Source organism: Anolis sagrei, chromosome 2 (assembly GCF_037176765.1).
Source record: "Anolis sagrei isolate rAnoSag1 chromosome 2, rAnoSag1.mat, whole genome shotgun sequence".
In the NCBI taxonomy this organism is placed as follows: domain Eukaryota; kingdom Metazoa; phylum Chordata; class Lepidosauria; order Squamata; family Dactyloidae; genus Anolis; species Anolis sagrei.
In genome coordinates, this window is record NC_090022.1 from 16,383,336 (window position 1) to 16,404,094 (window position 20,759).

At 42.9% G+C, this 20,759-nt stretch overlaps 1 protein-coding gene across 1 annotated transcript; it reads left to right on the forward strand.

Moving 5' to 3' along the window:
- The first annotated feature begins 2,620 nt into the window (after positions 1-2,620).
- Positions 2,621-19,571, forward strand: LOC137096313 (zinc finger protein RFP-like). Its single transcript, XM_067465455.1, has 7 exons — positions 2,621-3,131; positions 5,913-6,008; positions 6,525-6,755; positions 8,956-8,978; positions 12,189-12,307; positions 16,780-16,812; positions 18,805-19,571. The coding sequence occupies exons 1-7, from the start codon at positions 2,727-2,729 to the stop codon at positions 19,323-19,325; spliced, it is 1,428 nt and encodes a 475-aa protein (XP_067321556.1). The 5' UTR covers positions 2,621-2,726; the 3' UTR covers positions 19,326-19,571.
- The last annotated feature ends 1,188 nt before the right edge of the window (positions 19,572-20,759 follow it).

A 20,759-nucleotide genomic window follows, 5' to 3' on the forward strand; every position in this document is an offset into this window, starting at 1 on the left:
CAGGTGCTGCCTGATTCAGGCAATGCCCTGAATGATGTTGACCTCCCTTATATCAGAGGTGAGAGCATGCAACGATGCACACAGCTGAGGGACTCCACCTCCCCGAGTCTATGCAGAAGAGAGGTCTGCATCATTGCATGTTGCACGCCAGAGGCTCGACTCAACAGGATTGTTCATACTCTGTCTTGAATTTGGCCTCTCATGATTCCAGAGCACCTTCTCTAGACTCATGTCAGCAGCATCCATAGATGTTCTTCCACAAGCTGAGCTATTGGCATTGCTTGCTACACGGTTCCCTTCTTCATCAGTAGGCTTGCAGCTGTTGGCTGCAGAACATCCCAGGCTGAAATAATCAGGGGGCAGTCCTGATGCGTCTGGTTGGCCCATGCACTTAGTTCATCAGCTTCTCAACCAGCGCCCCCTGGTGTGTGTGTGTGTGTGTACACACACACACACATATCAGCAACAATTTCCAGCACCAACAGTAATCCCTTCTTGTTATTAAGGGTTCAGCGGTACGTCAGTCATCAGTATCACTCAACTCAAGACAATTAAACAACCTTTACAAGGTGAACTAAAGCCCAACTCAATTGTGGTTGATGTTTCACAGTCCCACCCCTGTCAAAGGACCCATTCCACCCCTTCTGACAAAGAAGAAAAAAAATGATGCTATAGGCCGCAAAGTCTTCTCCTCTGCATGGCGTTTTTCCAGGTTGGCCCACTATGGGACATACATGGGGCATACCAGGATTTTCTTTGGAACTGGATCGCCTCCTACATCAACCATTTGCCAACAGAAGAGCAGAGGATGGCCCATATATTCACACAAGGAGCTTGGACTCTCATACGGCACCAGAAACATCTGCGTAAACATACTGAAGAGTCACCTGGCTGCCTCTTTGCATCCGCAGTGACTTTCCAACAACGTGCAGGGCTACGATCATCAGGACTCTCCATTACGGCAAGGACGGTTATTGAGAACCTGCCGATGCATGAGTCTGGCCTCTTCTATCCTGATACAGGCTCTCAGTTTGAACATAAACATAAGATAAGGCAGACTGCGCACAAATATGGGTTTCCACCTACAGAATCCCAACAGACATGGTCGAGATGCCCGACATACCCTGTCTTGTATCGCCGTTGGTATGGTCCTGCCACCATGAGAACCAGACCAGGTCACAGCTACCACCAGCTTCTGGGTAGGGAAAGGCAACCTGCTTAATCCAGGTGCCATTTCTTATTTGTCTTTGGAAGTGGCTTTGCCCAATGTAGGAGGGCAACAGCCTTGTTCTGCTTATTTAACACCTTTCTTTTCCCACTTTTTGCCCTTTTTATAGGCTTCACAACAGTTGGCTCCAGCTGATGTTGGCTCCCTCCTCCCAGACCAGTGCCAACATTTTTGGATCACCACCACCTCTTTTTGGAGGCGTGGTGCAGATAGCTTTTGGAGGCATGGCTACGGAGAGCTGGGTGCTGGGTATTATCAGGAGGACTATGCTATTATGCGTAGAGCTACACCTCTTGTCCTGCTCAGAAAGGAGGTTTGTCCTTACTGCAAAAGGGTGCCCGTACATTGCCAGAGTCAATCTTGGATTCACGACTGTTATTTTTCACAATAGCTCCCAAAAAAAGATGATGGTATTTATCCAATGCTGGACTTGTGGGGAATCAATCGATATATTGACCCTCACAAGTTATTTTTGGTGGCTACTTAGGTTTCCATACTCAAACGTATCTTCATCCATTATAAGGTGAGAGTTTTGTACCTGCATGTGTTTCCTGAGCAAACATTGGTCCTCCTTAGACTCTAAACCTTACTTCCTGCCCAAAACACCATATTCATTTTTAAAATGTGATTTTGCTCTCATATGCAGTGACAAACAGTGCCAGCTGTGGTTAGAACTTGCATGGGAAGCCATCAACGAATCCCAGATGCTGCAGATCACATTTTTGTGGAAGGAATGAGTAAAACCACCTTTGAATCTTCCTTGCATAAGGGAACCCCATGAGATAGATGGGTTTGCACATCTGCCCATGTCTCTGCTTCTCCCTGGATCGCCTGGTTCCTCTTTCACCTGCCTTCCTCTCTCTGCTGCATCCCAGGGTCCATTTACACCAAGGTGTAGAACAGTGGTTCTCAGCCTGTGGGTTCCCAGGTGTTTTGGTCTACAACTCCCAGAAATCCCAGCCAGTTTACCAACTGGTAGGATTTCTGGGAGTTGTAGGCCAATACATCTGGGGACCCACAAGTTGAGAACCATTGGTGTAGAATGAATGCTGTTTGCAGCACTTTAGCTGCCAGGGTCCAATTCTACTGAATCCAAGGAATTATAGTTTTCCTAGGTCTTCCTTCTCTATCAGAGGGCTCATGCCTCACCAAATAGTTCCCATGACTCCATTGCACTGAGTTGTGGCAGTTAAAGTGGGGTCCATTATAACCACCCCTTTGAATTGTGCCTGAAAATAAACCGGGAGGCAGAGAAGTTCTTGTTCTTTTTTGAACAAACGAGTTATATGTTTAGAGAACAGCTTGCATAGTGCCCAGGAAGGCAGAGAATTGGGAAACATCCTATATATTCAGTTTCTCAAAGGCAGAGGCATTTGGAGAGCTCAAAGGTTGGGCAAAGGCGGAGTCATCAGCTGCTTTCCAGGAAGAGAAAGTCCGAGAAACGAAAGTAAGGCTATTAGCTTTGTCTGGTCTTTGCAGAGGAGAAGCATCTGCAGCCATGGCTGCTGGAGACTCTGTGAAGAAGCTCTGTGAGGAACTGGCCTGTCCCATCTGCCTGGAGTATTTCAAGGATCCTGTGATCATCTCCTGTGGGCACAATTTCTGTCAATCCTGCCTGGACCAATACTGGAAGGAGAAAGGGGACTCCTGCCCACAATGCAGGGAGAAAGTACAGAAAGGAGACATCAGGCCAAATAGGCTCCTGGCAAAGTTGGTGGAGATCGCCAAGGAACTGGGGAGCCAGAAGTCAGAAGAGAAGGGCAGGGTCTGCCAGAGGCACCAGGAGCCCCTGAAGCTCTTCTGCAAGGACCATAAAGTCCCCATCTGTGTGGTGTGCGACAGATCAAAGGAGCATGAAAATCACAAAGTCATCCCTCTGGATGAGGCGTTGAAAGAGTACAAGGTAAAAGGGTGAGGCTGGCAGTTCAATATTTCCCTAGACCCGTGATGGCGAACCTATGACATGCGTGTCAGCACTGACATACGTAGCCATTTTTGATTACACGCAGCCATATATGGCCACATACAGAGAAGGATGGGGCTACATGCCGAGAAGGACATTTTATCCTCAGATCCTGTACGGCCAGGTGCAGTAGCTGAGGACGAAACATTTGCTGTAGTAATAATAATAATAATAATAACACTTTATTTATACCCCACTACCATCTCCCCAAGGGACTCGGTGCGGATTACATGAGGCCGAGCCCAATTACAACAATACAGGCAATACACAACAATACAAGCAATTAAAAGTAAAAACATAGACAATAAAAATATACAACATTATCAATAAGACAACACACAATTAAAAACAGTGGGAAGGCCAAATGTAAAGTTAAAATTGGAAATAATGTTAGGACATGGACGAAAGGAGATAGTGGTGTTCGTGGAAGGGCATACAAGCCGACCTAAAAATGTGAAGTGCTTTGGAGGACAAAGTGCTATGGGATCATTATTCCGGGAAGGCACACTGAAACAGCCACGTCTTCAAGCTCCTCCTTCAAGACTGCCAAAGTTGGGGCCTGTCTGATGTCTTTAGGGAGTGCGTTCCAGAGTCGAGGGGCCACCACCAAAAAGGCCCTCTCTCTCGTCTCCACCAACCACGCCTGCAATGCTGGTGGGATCGAGAGCAGGGCCTCTCCGGACGATCAAAGGGATTGTGTGGGTTCATACATGGAGATGCGGTCACGCAGGTAGGTGGGTCCCAAACCATTCAGAGCTTTGTAGGTAAGAACCTGCACCTTGAATTGGGTCCGGTAAATGAATGGCAGCCAGTGGAGCTCCTTGAACAGGAGGGTTGACCACTCCCTGTAAGGTAGTGTAGTGTAAACACTCTATACCGAAGGTCTGTAGGCCAAACCAACAGAACTCTGGCACAGAGGGTCTAGTTCTGGGACTTCTGGTTAGGCCGTTAGGGGATCTTTGACCTCACTTCCAGCCAGCAGAGCAGGGGGCAACGCAATGCCATGGGAGACTCATCTCTGGAGGCCCTGCGATTGCCATTACCAGCAACCACATAACCACAGCAACCATCATCCAATCTACTGTTCCGGGGTGTCATGGATTTCTAATTGACCATCATTACTGAGATAAGTGAGGGGGAGGCTGGGAGAGGTCAGGCCTGTGCTATGGGCGCTGCTTCTCATCACTAATAGGCAGGTTAGTTAAAGAATTCCTCCTCCCCCTCGCTTAACTTAGTTCACAGCACCGCACACAAGTTAAATAATATCAAGACCAACAAAAGAAACCAACTGATGGATGAACAAAGAAATCACTAAGCAGGTACGTTAAATAATTAGTTTTTGGTTTATTAAATACAGTTATATATTACAATTATAAATTTTTGTATTCTATATAAATAAAAATGTAATGTTTGTTTGTGGGATTAACAGAACTCAAAAACCACTGGACGAATTGACACCAAATTTGTACACAATACACCTATCACAATATAACAACAACATGCTCTTTGATTGTAGTTGAACTATAAATCCCAGCAACTACAACTCTCAAATGACAAAAACCAATCCTTCCCCTAACCCCACCAGTATTCAAATGTGGGCATATTGGGTCTTTGTGCCAAATTTGGTGCAATGAATGAAAATACATCTTGCATATCAGATAATTACATTACGATTCGTAACAGTAGCAAAATTACAGTTATGAAGTAGCAACGAAAATAATTTTATGGTTGTGAGTCACCACAACATGAGGAACTGTATTATGGGGTCGTGGCATTAGGAAGGTTGAGAACCACAGCCCTAGATCATGAAATGTTCAGGGGCCAGATACATCTACAGTACATGGTAGAGTTAATGGATTAATGGATTTTGATACCATTTTAGCTGCCACGACTCAATATTATGGAACTGCAGTACTTATTGTTTTACAAAATCTCTAGACTTCTCTGCCAAAGAGTTTTGGTGCATCACCAAACTACAAATCCCAGAACTCCAAAGTATCTAGTCATGGCAGTTAAAATGATGTCAAACTGATGTCAGCAACAGATTCAAACTACCGGAAAACTACGTAAACATTAGGGAAAAAGAACTGACTCCTGCCTCAGAGTGTTGTGAAATTTTTGTTTTTGTAAAGGCTGATTGTCTATCTCTTGGGACTGCTTTGATTGTGTATCTCTTTATGGCAGAATGGTGCTGGACTAGATAGCTCTTAGGATCTCTTGGAACTTTATGATTTTATTTTCCCAGGTCCAGATGAAATGGTGGACTTGTTACCTAAGTTTTTGGGATAAGAAAGCTCTAATCTAGCCTTGCTTTCAACCAGAAGTTGGATACAGAGCAGAGGGTGAATCCTGGAACTACAAGAGTGGAGAGGAAAAAAGGAGGCTGAACACATAGACCCTCCTAGAGTTTATTTGCAACCTTGGAGGATGCCTGCCATAGATGTAGGTGAAACGTCAGGAGAGAATGCTGCTGGAACAGCCCACTGTTTATTTTGCTTGAAGGGGCTCTTTATGGGTATAGAAAATTGTGGCAGAATGGGTTGTTGTAGGTTTTTTCAGGCATTTGTGCCAGAATGGTAACAAAAGAAAGAGAGGGCTGCAAATAGAGATGGCCCATGGAAAATTAGTAAATAAATTACTGAGGTTGTTGGCATGATCTCTAAAACCTTATCTCAAACCATTCCAGACTAAAGTAAACAAGGACTATGTTTTTCTCTTCAGAGTCAGATCTGGAAGTTGCTGGAAACTCTGCAGAAAGAGGGAAAGAAAATTCTGGACTACAAAGTAAATGCAGCACTGGAAAGCCAAGATTTGCTTGTAAGTAGGGCACTATTACAGCCATGAATGCATATCTGGATAAACAAGATATGCAGCACAAAAATTATTTTAGTAAAAATATATTTCACTGGAAAAGACCTAAGAACCTACAGAAAACATATTGTCAAAGGCTGGAATCACTAGGTGGTTGTAGGTTTTTCGGGCTATATGGCCATGTTCTAGAAGCATTCTGTCCTGATGTGTCAACCGCATCTATGGCAAGACCTTACAACTTCTGAGGATGCTTGCCATAGATGCAGGCAAAACGTCAGGAGAGAATGCTTCTAGAATATGGCCATATAACCCAAAAAACCTACAACAACCAACAGAAAATATTTTGATGCAAGCCCACCCCATGCTGGGCCCTTGAAAGTCTTCACAAAGCTCTCTCACAATTAGATAATCACATTTTCTGTGTGAAGACAATGAGATCTTTCTCAAAGGAATGCAGAGAATTCAGTCCAAGGACAGATTCTTCTTGCCTCTCACTCTCTCTTCTTCTTCCCATTATGCCAGGATGAAACCCAAAGAGTGAAGGAGAAGACTGTGGCTGCATTCAGGCACATGCATCAGTTTCTAGAAGAACAAGAGAGGCATCTGCTGGCAAAAATGGAAGAGCTGGAGGAAGAGATTTCTGCAAACTGGGAGGAACATCTGGCCAGACTCTCCAAAGAATTCTCCACTCTCTCAAAACTCAGCCAAGAGTTGGAGGAGAAGCTTCAGCAGCCAGCAAGTGAACTCCTCCAGGTAAGGCCAAAATGTTCCCCATGGATGGCTGAGACAGTGATACCTCAGCTTTCCAATGGTTTGGGTTGCACAATATTATTCAAAAAGACTTTAGCGTGTAGACTGCCTCAGTGAGATGGGTTCCTTCCACTTCTGTTCCAACAGCAACATAAGGACAGGGTGTGGAAAGCTGAGGTGTCACTGCTCTGCCTCTTTCCACTTCCTCTTGCTAGTCCCAAATTGGCATTTTCCTTTTATTTTCCATTTTAGGGGAGGGTGTGAGGAAGTACAATCACCATTAATTGGCCCTAGTGCTCAATTCAAAACAGGTGTGATATTGAAGATGCTCGACCCAGTTGCTTTCTACTCTCAATAATAATGTAACTGTAGTGGAATAAGGAGTTTGTGTAATTGTCATGAATGACTTTTCAATAACTTTAAAGCATAGGTTCTTTTTATTGTAATGTCCAGTGTGAGAGGGTATACCAGATTACAGAAAAACATTTAGACAAAGAATGACATTGGACATACAGATTCTATGCAACTACATTGGATTTACAATTACATAGTTAACAAACAAATAAAGGGGAATTATATTTTAACTCAACATTCACACACATGTGCATTCATCCTCATGCACCCAAATATTCTCCCTCTTCAGAGAAGCATCTGTTAGGCCAAACCCTGCTTTCCTGCAGCTTGCCAATGCATAGTTCCATAATGCCAAAACTTCAAAACGCTGAAATGGCAAAACTTTTTTCCCTAAGCACAATGCCAAGGACCATACAACAGAACCTGACTCCCTGCACAAAATCCAAGACTCCAAAAGCACATTTCTTCCTCTTCCCTTGAGAAAGAAGGCCGAAGTGACCAGACTGCTCCCTTTCAAATATGCCACTCCATGGTACACTGTCTCTCTCCTTCCCATGAGCAAAGCATAGTGGGTTGAACAGACTCCTCAGGTCTGCCACACTTTGAACATTATTAGACTGAGTCTTTTACAGGATTATTCTGTTGATGTCGTCCCAAAGTTGTAAATTAATGATAGATGTCTTCCATCCTGGATCCAGTCTTAGTTTCCTGACCAGATGTTGATCTTCTTGATTGGTGTTGACAAACACAAGGCTTGTGTTGACTTCCTTCTTAACATAAGGAATGTTGCCAACATGTTACAACTTGAAAAAATCATTGTCACAGTTCTTATCAGAGTTTACTTTTCACTTCTTATTAGCAGGTTTTAATCACAGTCCAGCAAGAAGGTAGTTAGTTATTCCAGGCCTTAATATTTTACAGGTGTCCCCAAAATTATTAACTGCATCCATACATCCTTCCATTCTTCCAGTCATTCCCACACATCATATTAATTTTACATTTATCAAATCTGCATATTAAATTTTTGGGACATAATCATATGTTTTGATTGACTTCTGCTCCAGGATATTGGGGGAAGCTGGAACTAACCACAGTTTAGGATCTCCCACCACATGAATGTTGCCTAAAGCATGCAATTCTGAAGTGTATGAACTTAAAGCATGGAAGTTTTCCAATATCCTGGAACTTGAAGCTTTGTATTTGAACCATGTTTTGGTGATTGAGTCAAAAAGCTATTTGTAAAACAATGCCATGCTATTGATTACGTGGGCCACATCTACACTGCCATACAATGCAGTTTGAATCTGTTTAATATAGTCAGTGTAGAGTCATATAGTGTAGTTTAACAGCATTGAACTGCATTAAATGAGCCTACACTGCATTCTATCTTAGGCCTCACAACCTCTGAGGATGCCTGCCATAGATGCTGACAAAACATCAGGAGAGAATGCTTCTAGAACATGACCACAGAGCCCAAAAAACCTAAAACAACCCAGCGATTCCAGCCATGAAAGCCTTCAACAATACATTATCAAAATTTTGCTTGAGATAGTGCTTGCAGTTCTGGAGGGACTTGTTTAGTTTTTGTTTCTCATAGACTTAGCATGCAGATTTGGTTCACCAGTTAAAATTCATGAGTAAACCAGTTTTTAAAAAAACCTGAAAACCCCTGATTCTTTGGCAGTGTAGGTTAATTTGCTTATCTCTATAGTTTGTGGAGAGAGGATTGTTTCATTGTCCTAGGCTTGCTTCAACTGTTTCAGTTAGTTGGAAATGCCACTTTTTCGGACACATGAGCCAGTTTCCATGCAAATGTCTCTGCTCAGTTTTGTCTTTCCTTCATTTACAGGATATCAAACACTTCATACAGGGGTAAGTAAACCTCCCATAAAAACTCAGATGTGCATATGAAGAAAATGATTCTCCTGTCTCAAGGCCCTCCCACACTGTCCAAAATGAAGAGGGATTGCCATTTAAAATGCCAATTTCACTTGCAATTTAGTGCTAGACAAGAGGTGAAACCCTCCCTGACTGGTAATGTGTGTGTGGCCAGATACCCATCCATGTTGATTCACGAATAATGCTCTGGTTACATCCTGTATATTTTATTTATTTATTTAGAACATTTATATCCCATCTTATTCTTGACCTCCGAGAATAGGATGGGATAGACTACTGCAACATGCTGTACATGGAGTTGTCTTTGAAGACAGTTCAGAAGCTTCAAATGGTCTAACGGGTGGCAGCCAGATTGTTCACCGGGGCGGCATTCAAGGAGCGTACAATTCCCTTGTTAAGCCAGCTCCACTGACTGCCGGTTTGCTACCAAGCACAATTCAAAGTGCTAGCTTTAGCCTATAAAGCCCTAAATAGTTCTGGCCCAGCTTACCTGTCCAAACGTATCTCTGCCTATGAACCATCTCAGAGGTTAAGATTGTCTTGGGAAGGTCCTACTCTTGGTCCCATCTTCTTCACAGGCACAACTGGTGGGAACGAGAGACAGGGCCTTCTTGGCGGTGGCCCCTCGGCTATGGAACTCCCTCCCTAGGGAGATTAGATCAGCCCCTTCCCTCCTGACCTTCCGCAGTAAAGGAAAGATGTGGCTTTTTGATCAAGCCTTTGGGAACCTAGTGCAATGGATAAACACAGAACTATATGAAATCGTATACTGGAATGGCTTAGACTATGTTTTTGGATGGCGAGGCTAATAGTGAAGGTAGTGATTTTATATGTTTTAAAAGGTTTTAATATATGCATTTTATAATTCTGTTTAAAATGTTTATTGTAATTTTTACGTTGTTTTAATGGCATTGAATAGCTGCCTATGTTGTTAAGTTGCCTTGAGTCACCTTTGAGTTTGAGAAAGGTGGGGTAGAAATATTGTAAGTAAATAAATAAATGATCGGCATGGGTAGGCATGGCATCATTTTTTTTAAATCTGCGGAGCGGCATGAGCTACCGCTGTCAGCTCCAGCTTCTGCCAACCTAGCAGTTCAAAACATGCAAATGTGAGTAGATCAATAGGTACCACTCTGGTGGGAAGGTAACGGCACTCCGTGCAGTCACGCCAGCCACATGACCTTGGAGGTGTCTACGGACAATGCTGGCTCTTCAGCTTAGAAATGGAGATGAGCACTGACCCCCAGAGTTGGACATGATATTGAGCAAGAATTTGGGGGTCTTTGTTCCAAATTCCCAGATTTCCTGGGGTCCATGAGTTGCTGGGTTCACGAAGAGGTGACATTTCATATTTCATATAGAGACATGGGGAGAGGGGAAGGAATGCAGGGGGATCATAGAGGATACATTCATATAGAGGGGGAAAGAAATCATACCAGCCCATCCCACCCACCAGAGTCCATTGAAAGTTCATAAATCATAGTGAGAATCCATAGGGTTCAAGGAAAAAAATGTTTCCAAGAAGTTCAAAAAAGTTTGCCAAAAGTGGGCAAAAGTCCATCAAGAGTCCAAAGAGTTCATGAGATTAAGGGGAAATGGTACTGTAAGTCCATTGGGTTCACACTGGAATCATTGCGATTGCTGAGGGTTGGGGTCCATTCATTTGGGAGAAGAAAACTATAAATCCCATCTCGTCAAGGGGCCAGGATGGCCTGTCTGCTCCCTGGGAGTCCCAAGGGGTGACCAGGCCAGGTTCAAGTCTGCACAACAGACTTCTAGACAACAACGAGATGGTAGTAGGAACAACGTTGCAGCAGGGAGCCATGGATCACAATCAGCTGCTCTCCACATGAAGTTTTGGGGTGAAAAAGGTTATTCCCGGAGCGTAGGGGTCCATAATGCAAAAGCGAGATAGCAACTAGGCTTAGAATTAGTCTAGGAGAAAAATGGCACCAGTTTGGAAGCTATCCATTGACCCGTGGATACAAGGGCCCCATGGGTTTCCATATCCACGGTTCAGAGGAGCACAATTTCAGCCTCCCCGGGATGTTGGAAATACATCCCAGGCGAACCAACAGTAATCTGCGGCTCGGGAGAGGGAAAATTCATGCTGGAGAGAGTTAGAGACAGTAAAAGGACACAATGTATCACTATGGAGAGGAAAAAGTTAAAATTTGATAATACTTTATTGGAGATTTGTTACAATGTTAGGGAAAGGGGAAGAAAGCAAGGCAAGGCAAGAGGAGGTTTTTTAGTTGAAGCTGCTGCTGTGGCCACATTCCCAGCGATGCTGGCCTAATCGGACAACCAAGAACTGCGGAACTCCCTGATGCAGGTCAGATCAGCTTGAAGGCAGGGGGCTCTCCGTTGTCCGCTATCAGACACAACTGGACTTAATGTCAGGGGGAAAACCTTTACCTTTACCTTTACTAAGGGCTAAACAGAGGCTGGGAGGAGACTGAAGGAGACCTAGGGGGCTGCCTTCTGGGATCACAAATGTCCTCCATACCTGCAAAGATCTGGATTTTCCAGTAAGATCCAGGTCTTTGCAAGTATTTGTTAAACCTGGATTTTATTTATCGTGTCATCCGCAACCAGAACATTGTATTACATTTCTAGATTTAAAAAAACACACAAATTTTGCAAACTTGGATAATCATTCATTTGGATGGCCCAGGTGAATCTGTTTGCTGTGCAAAATTACATTACTGTTTAAGTGAGGCCTCAGGGTCTCAAAGGCAGCAGCACATTTGAGGACGATGTTTCATGGGATTGCACAAGGGGAGTTGGGCTTGATTGCCTTTGAAGCCCCTTCTAACTCTGATTCTGTGGGTGCATCAACACCATTAAAGTAATGCAAACCAACACCACTGGAAATGCCATGGCACAATGATGTGGAATCCTGGGAGTTAGGTGAGCTCCCAGCACGCCCTGGCAGAGAAGTTTCTGATAAGACAGGCATCCTTAAACTGTGCCCCTCCAGCAGTTTGGGCCTCCAACTCCCTGAAGCCCTAGCTAGCTTGTTCATTGTCATGAATCCTGGGAGTTGGGGGCTCAAACAGCTGAAGGGAGCAGTTTCAGGATGCCAGTTGGAAGACTACAACCCCCATGGTTGTGTAGCATTTTCGTCAAGGCGGTGAAAGTGGTGTCCAGTCCTGTGATTATTTTTCTTTTCTTTTCCAGGTATGAGAATAAGGAGAAATTTGAGGCTCCTCCAGTGTTTTCTCCTGCTCTGAAATGGAAGATCTGGGACGTCTGTGATATAAATCCTTTTCTGGAGGGTGTCATGAAGCAATTCCGAGGTAACAGAGAATGTCTACAAGGATTTTAAGTGACGTGCGACCTTGGCCTGAAAGTGGAAAGGAAAAGCTTCAGATAGACTAAAAATACATTAAAGGGATTGATAAAGCAAAATCAGGCCAAGAAGGTTAAAAAGATTTCAAACCATGTGTACCAATATTTTGGAGTGGCTCAGTTACGTCCTTTAAGAAATCAACACAGCCTTATCCTCAAAGAGGCATATATAATAATGAGAATAATGAGACGCTGATGATGTTGCTTTTATTGCTTTTATGATGTTTTATACTGTTTAATGTTTTTTATCTATTACGTTTATGTATACTGATTTGTTGGAAACCGCCTTGAGTCACCAATTGGTTGAGAAAGGCGGTATACAAATACAGTAAATAAATAAATATACCATATATGAGAATTGGAATGGCCCCTGTCTACAATTTTGGATCATGTGATTCTAATGTTTAGATTAGGTGTTTTAATTCTATGTGTTTATGACTCAAAGCAGATTAAATCTATTCTAGTAATATAATATAATATAATATAATATAATATAATCATTGGAGGGAAGGATACTAGAGACAAAGTTGAAGTACTTTGGCCACATCATGAGGAGACAGGAAAGCCTAGAGAAGACAATTATGCTGGGGAAAGTGGAAGGCAAAAGGAAGAGGGGCCGACCAAGGGCAAGATGGATGGATGGCATCCTTGAAGGGACTGGACTGACCTTGAAGGAGCTGGGGGTGGTGACGGCCGACAGGGAGCTTTGGCGTGGGCTGGTCCATGAGGTCACGAAGAGTCGGAGACAACTGAACGAATGAACAACAACAATATAATATATTGTCTATACATATAATATTTATAATATTATAATGCAATTCAATGTAATACTAATAATAATATGATATTATAATTATATATTTATATTACATGTAATATTACTAATAACATTACAACACAATGGTATAGTACAATATAGTAATATTTAATACTGATATTGTACTATGCTAATAATATAATATAATGTATGTGTCCCAAAGGGGACTCAGAGCGGCTTACTATATAGATAGATAGACAGACAGACAGACAGACAGACACGCATGCACGCGCGCGCTGCGCGCGCGCGCACACACACACACACATATTGTAGGCCGCTCTGAGTCCCCTTTGGGTCAAAAGGGCGGCATATAAATGTCGTAAATAAATATTTACTTCACTTGTATACTACTTTTCTCATCCCGGGGGTGGGATGAGGACGACTACTCAAAGCAGTTTCCAACATATTTATGGCAAAATTTAATGGCTCACATTCATATGAAATCTATCATAAAACAACAATAACATATAACTATTGATTAGATCAAAAACATAAACAACTTTTAAACATTAAAATGTGGAGTTAAAAATGTTAAAATCACATAATTCAAAAATCATGGTCCAAGGCTGTTCCAAATATCAAATATCAATTGCACATAATCCCTGATAATTCTTTGTATTGCTTACTGTCCAAAGGCTTGATCCCATAATCAAATTTTTACTTTTTTCCGAAGGTCAGGAGGGAGGGTGCAGATCTAATTTCGTTGGGGAGGGAGTTCCATAGACGAGGAGCCACCACTACGAAGGCCATGTCTTTCAATCTTAGCAGTTTATAGTTATTACGTTGTAAACAGCTTTGAGTCCCCCCAGGGGTGAGAAAAGCAGTATATGAAGACAATAAAAAAAATAGAAATAGCTTCACCTTCAAAATCCCAAGCCTATGAGGGGCACAAAATATCATGACAAGCATCTTGAATTTGGACCAATTTAGACCACAATACATAACTTATTTGGACCTTGAGTCCAGTGCTTCTCAGGCCATTTGGTGTAGTGAGCCAGCAAGATTATTTTCTAATATGTACAGGAATAGTACTATGCTTGTACCCCTTGTCTTCAATGCCTGTTTTTTGTTTTGTTTTGTTTTTGGGCATTTGCAGCCAATGACTTACAGACTAGCACCAGTTCCTTGGTTATCATTTTGAATGACTTTGCCTTAGACAACATTTTTCAAGCTCCGGTCCTTGATTTGAACCTGTTGGTGCTTCAGGGACAGGCATGTAGCCGGGGGGGGGGGGGGGGGGGGGGGGCTTGAGGGGCTTCAGCTCTCCCCTCCGAAATTCTCATGGTGGTTCGCGAAAAAGCCTTACTGGTGCATTATTTAAACTGTTATGTTTATTCATATCATGATCTGATCACCATACTCAATATATCCCATATGCATGGGGGTATTGGGGTAATGATACAAAAGGTTTGCTAGGCTAGACCCTCTTTCACTCAGACTCAGCCCCCCCCCCCGAAACTCAGCCCCCCCAACCCCCCCCCCTGAAAAAAATTCAGCCCCCCCTGAAATGAAATCCTGGCTACGGGCCTGTTCAGGGATTCTGTATTACAATAGACTCTCAGTTAACTGGCACCCATAGGTATTGGTAGATGTCAGATTAATGTACTTTCTGGTTGCTTAAGAGATACACTGTTCCCTCACTTATCGCGGGGGTTACGTTCCAGGGCCACCCATGATAAGTGAAAAACCGCAAAGTAGGGATGCTCCCTCTCCTTCCCTCCTCGTCCTCTTTACTTCATCTTCCTCCTCCTCATTGCCACCTGGGCCTGTTGCCGCCGCTTGGGCCCTGCGATTAAGGAGGCGGCGGAGGTGTCGCGGGGCCCAAGCAGCAACAAGAAGCCCCGACAGCAACCATGAGGAGGAAGAGGAAGGTAAAGAGGGTGAGGAGGGAGGAAGAGCCGCCCCCTCACCCTCTTTACCTTTCTTTTCCTTGTCATCACCGGGTCCTCTTGCTGCCATGGCATACAGTGTTTCCTCGATATATATATATATATATATATATATATATACCGCGAAACAGCAAGTTCACGGTAAGTGAACCGTGAAGTAGTGAGGGAACGCTGTACTATTAAAATAGGACTACCTAACACTATACCTCTCCTTCCTCTGTTTGATTCTGGTCATATCAGTTCAGTCAAAATGGACTAGTTATCCCTCCACATTCACTGCAGTTAAGACTGCAGATCCCCTGTTAATGTGTACAGACTGCAAATAAAAAAACAAAGAAATTGTTTTATAATTAGAGATAACACCTCTCTAGCAATCTAGGCCCTGTGGCATGCCTCTATGGTCAACTTCCAATAGAATCAAGCTGGAAAACTTATAAAATGCCTAGAGAAGTGTTCTCTCTCAGAAACTCTAGGTCCTCCTGCACAACTCTAGAATTAACTTCTGCTAAAAGTTGAGCACGGAATTGTGCTGCAAGACCTAGAGATTTCTCAAGACAATAAATTAATCAACTCCATGATAATCAAATGTGCAAAAGTGAAACCTGAAATTGAGGAGAGGAAAACATAGTAGTTAGAACAGAGCTCGGTCTAGATGTTGGCCCAAAGGTGACTTTAGTATCTGTACAGTCAGTGCTTCGCATTCAAATGGGTTGGGTCATGGCAGCTTCACAAAAATAGAAAAAACTGTGAATAAAAAAACACTTTTAAAAAACCTGAGTGGACATCTCATAGGAATCTCTAGGTCGTCCTGTGAGGATCTCTAGTCAACCAGTGTAAGGAGAGGGTCAAGAAGAGAGTTCCATCTTGTCTTCAGTGTCATCAGTTGGTAGCCCCTCCCCCAAATTATTGCTTGGATTTCTGAGTCACCATGGGAAGTCTGACTTGGCCACGGTGGTCCACGCTTTGGTTACATCGCGTTTAGACTACTGCAATGCTCTCTACGTGGGGTTGCCTCTGAAAACTGCCCGGAAGCTGCAGCTAATCCAACGCTTGGCAGCCAGACTACTAACGGGTACTGGGTACAGGGAGCACACCACTCCGCTGTTACTCCAGCTCCACTGGCTGCCAATTAGCTTCCGAGCACAATTCAAAGTGCTGGTGTTAACCTATAAAGCCCTAAACGACTCCGGCCCTGTTTACCTCTCCAAACGTATTCTCCCCTATGAACCATCAAGATTATTAAGATCATCTGGAGAGGCCCTGCTCTCGGTCCCACCGACCTCGCAAGCGCGTCTGGTGGGGATGAGGGACAGGGCCTTCTCGGTGGTGGCCCCTCGACTCTGGAACTCTCTCCCACTGGAGATCAGAACCGCCCCTTCTATCCTGACATTTAGGAAACAGGTGAAGACGTGGTTATGAAGACAGGCATTTGACGAGTCAGCCAACACCCTGAGTTATGGATGGAGGATGATGAGCAGCGATTTTAGTGTGACGCCTGACCATTGTAGTTATTGAATGTAATTGCTGTTTTAATGTTTTACTGTAATATGAATTATGATGTTTTATTGACTGTATGTGATATTATGGTTGGAAATTGGTCTGAGTCCCTCAAGAGAGGTGAGAGGGCCGGTATACAAAACTTTTAAATAAATACATACATACATACATACATAATAAATGTCCTGCTAAGTCTCTCTTTCCTTCTTCTCTGTAGACACTCTGGAATCTGGACTCCAGCAGCAAAAAGGTAAACCAAAAAGATTTTGTTCCAGTGGGTTTGCTATGGCTTTCTCTCTGAGGCTGAGAGAGTGGGACTTGCCCAAGGCCACCCAGGGGCTTTCTGTCAAAGAGGCAGGATATTTATAGCTATAGTTATAGTTATTGCTGGGGAGGGAGGGCAGGAACTACAAAAATTACCCCAGGTATATTACAGGGTAATGTTCTCACAGTCTGCTCATATCAATATTGATTACCAATCAGGTTAATTACAAAAATATCATGTAATATCCCAGTGGTTTAAAGTATAACCTCAGTCAGTTGTCCATTTCAGTGACAACAATAAACAACAGTAATTAGTAGTGAAGTAGAATGCAGAATATCTTCCAAATTCTGGAGAGCCTCATTATGCAGCACAGATTAAGAAGAAATAGCTTTAGATTGCAAGGTTTTGTTTGGGATTAATTATCTTTTGATATTTTAGAGCTTTTGATCTTTGTTAATTTTATCAATATCTGTATGTATATATTTTTATCCTTTACAATTTTAGCTTGTAAATCACCTAGAGCATCTTGGATGGAGGGCGATTAATAAGTAATTAAATGATGATGATGATGATGATGATGATGATGATGATGATGATCTTTGTATGAGGATTCTGAATTCTGGAGAGATGGATTCTGAGAGCTGTAATCAAAGAGTAATTTTTTTCAAATTGTAAACAAAATGGATGTTCTTGAATTCTCTCTGAAATTCTCATAAAAATAGCCCAAATCCTGACTTTCTGTACCATTTTATCTGCAGAAAAATAATTAAAAAAAAACATTTTATGCCTTTTTGCTTTAAGTAGACTTTAGTGGCAAGATTGACTTTTTTGTCAAGCAATTCTTTGCCTATGCATCCCTAGGCAAAGAATTGATCCCCTGCCCCAATATTGAATATGAGGAATAATAATAGTGTCATGGAAGGGGATGATTTGTGTGGCTTCAGATCATTTCTGAGAACCCTTCCACACAGCCATATAACCCAGAATATCAAGGCAAGAGTCCACATTGCCATATATTCCAATTCAAAGCAGAAAATGTGGGATTTTATTCAGCTGTGTGGATGGAGCCTGACTTATGGCTACCTTAAAGAAATCCTATCAGGGGGGTTCTGGGGCTGAGAGTGTGTGGCTTGCCCAAAGGAATCAAACCCTGGCCAACTACCATACACTCAAATGTTATTCCTTAGGAAGGAGAGGGGCATGCAGTAGAACATTTTAGGAACAGGGAAAGCCTCCCTCGTCCCTGTCATTTTTGTGATGGCATGGCATGCCCAAGCCTTTGGGAAAAACTATCATGTCTGGCTTTACTCAGGAGCTAACTGATACTTTCTGTTAAGATTAAGACCTTTAGCAGGCAGAGGCACTTTAGGCAAGGTAAAAAGATAACCAAAATGAGTTTACTGAAACAAGATGAATAAAGGGTTAACTCCACCAAAACAATACATAACAAAAGGAGAATTTGCTGGTCACAGTCATCTTTCTTTGAAAGTCTCTTGCTTCTGGTGCAAAGCGATGTTTATAAAGTGTCTCAATCCTCTTCCTTATAAAGCTTAGGCTGGCCAAAAGCTTCTGTTGTCTCTTGGAGTGGTGGTATAAGGATATAGCTGAAAGCAGGTGCTAAGGATGCCTGTTTTTGGATTGCTTGGACCTAGCAATCAATGTTCCAAGCCTCTAGTGACTGTAGAAAAGGGAGAAGTCCAGCAAGAGCACTATAAAGGGAAAGGAAGAAGATGGACCAACTAAGGCTGGCCTCTGGGGGTGTTATGCTCCACCCAAAAATTAATATAAAGTATGATATCTACAGTATTGGGGAAATCTATGAACAGGGGGAACTAAAGCAGAGGAGAAGAAAAGGCAGAGATAACCCTTCACAATTTTATAAGAAAGAAAGATGAAAGTTTAACTCTCTAGCAATTTACATCTGTCTATCTGTCTTTGTTTCTTTCTCCACTCCTGATCTGCTTCCACTACCAAAAGCACATGTGACCCTGGATTCCAAAACATCCCATCCTTGGCTCATCCTCTCTGAAGATCGCAGGTGTGTGACGTTTGGAGAAGAATTGCAGAAACTTCCTGATAATCCGGAGAGATTCAATTATTGTCCTTATGTGCTGGGTCAGGAGGGGTTCACAGGAGGCAGGCATTTTTGGGAAGTCCTTGTGGAGAATGGGAAAGGATGGTTTGTGGGAGTTGCCAGAAAGTCTGTGGAAAGAAAGGACTTCATCCCCTGTGGCCCTGATGCTGGTGTCTGGCAAATGGGAAAGTGGAAGAGTGGGTACATGTTCTCCTCCAACAACCATACATTTCCATATCTGTCTCTGAGCGAGGAGCCCAAGAGGGTCCGAGTGACTCTGAACTATGAAGGGGGTCGGGTGGCCTTTTATGATGCCGACTCAGCAGCCCTGATCTTGGAATACCCTCCAGCCTCTTTCTCAGAAGGCACCCTCCTTCCCTTCTTTCATGTGGAAGAAAAAGCCCAACTGGAGCTCTCTCCGTAAGGATGGAGAACAATGTCCAAAGACACTCAGCAGTTGAGACACAAGAGGAGCTTTATCTCCAGAGATCTGGAGGTGTTGCTTCTTTTTGTGGGACATCTCTGTTCTCTCTTTATATATTTAACTAAAAGCTGACTGGGAGGCTGGAATGTGAATGGCTTTTTCTGTTTTTGAATATTTGCCACTTTTGCTGTACTTATAGTCAGTACTTTTCTTGTATTCTGCTTAAAATCTTATAAAAAGTATAATACAAAAAAGATGCCACAGACTCTTGTTTTACTACAACAAACATGGAAATGTTGGCTGAGTTTCCAAAAAAGGTGAGTCCCATTTCCCCACAAAAATCTTGAGAGCTAAACTAGTTTTCCATCTTCCCAAAGGGATCCAGAGATGAGTTGCTACTAGACATCAGCGCACAGATGAACTCTGTATACTTTTCATTGAACTGTTTATATTTACATAAAATATTTAAGGCATTAATGTTATTAATGCCTTATTTAAGGCATTAACATTATTGTCAAGTGGTAACTTTAGAATGTGTCTTGGTTAGTGATCCCTGTCAGGGAAGATAATGTTGGGAGGGGATTTCCCCCATTGAGACTATACTCTTCTCTTCACACAAGTTGAAATCAGGTTTAATAGAACCAACGGAATCAGGAATAGCCATAAGACCATATTAAATGTACCACAGATTTATTACAGCTTGAGGATTCTCTCTCTAAAATGCTTGGGACCATAAGTAAATATTTTTATATATGCTTAATGAGATATCAGAAGGAGAAGGAGAAGAGAAGAAGCAAAGAAAGAGAGCAAAATTGACAAAGAAAAAAAACATGGCTGTGGCTCACAAATGGAACTTTGAAAAAGGAGACGGAGGGCCTGATTTTGGCAGCCCAAGAACAAGCCATTAGAACCAATGCCATCAAAGTCAGCAACATATCCCAAGTGTAGACTCTGCAAGGAAGCAGATGAAACAATAGATCACATCCTCAACTGCTGCAAGAAGATTTCGCAGACAGACTACAAGCAGAGGCACAACACCGTTGCTCAGATGATCCATCCATCGGAGTTTCAGCCTAGACTGCTATCAATATGCGGACTACATCCAACTTCTTCTGCGCTTGGAGCCTGGAGCAACGTCAATACCAGACAATTTCACCTTATGTCTGGAGGCTCTGTCGAACTGGCTACATGCTAGTAGACTGAAGGTGAACCCGGTGAAGACTGAGATTCTCTGGCATGGTCACTTGATAGGTCTGACTCATTTTGCACCCACCTTCGATGGTGCTGCCCTATCTTCTTCGCCTACCGTTAAGAGCTTGGGTGTCATTTTGGATTCACAGGTGACAATGGAAGCTCAGGTCGCTGCTGCCAGCAAACAGGCCTTTTTCCATCTACGACAAGCGAGGCAATTGTTACCCTACCTATCTGATGAGG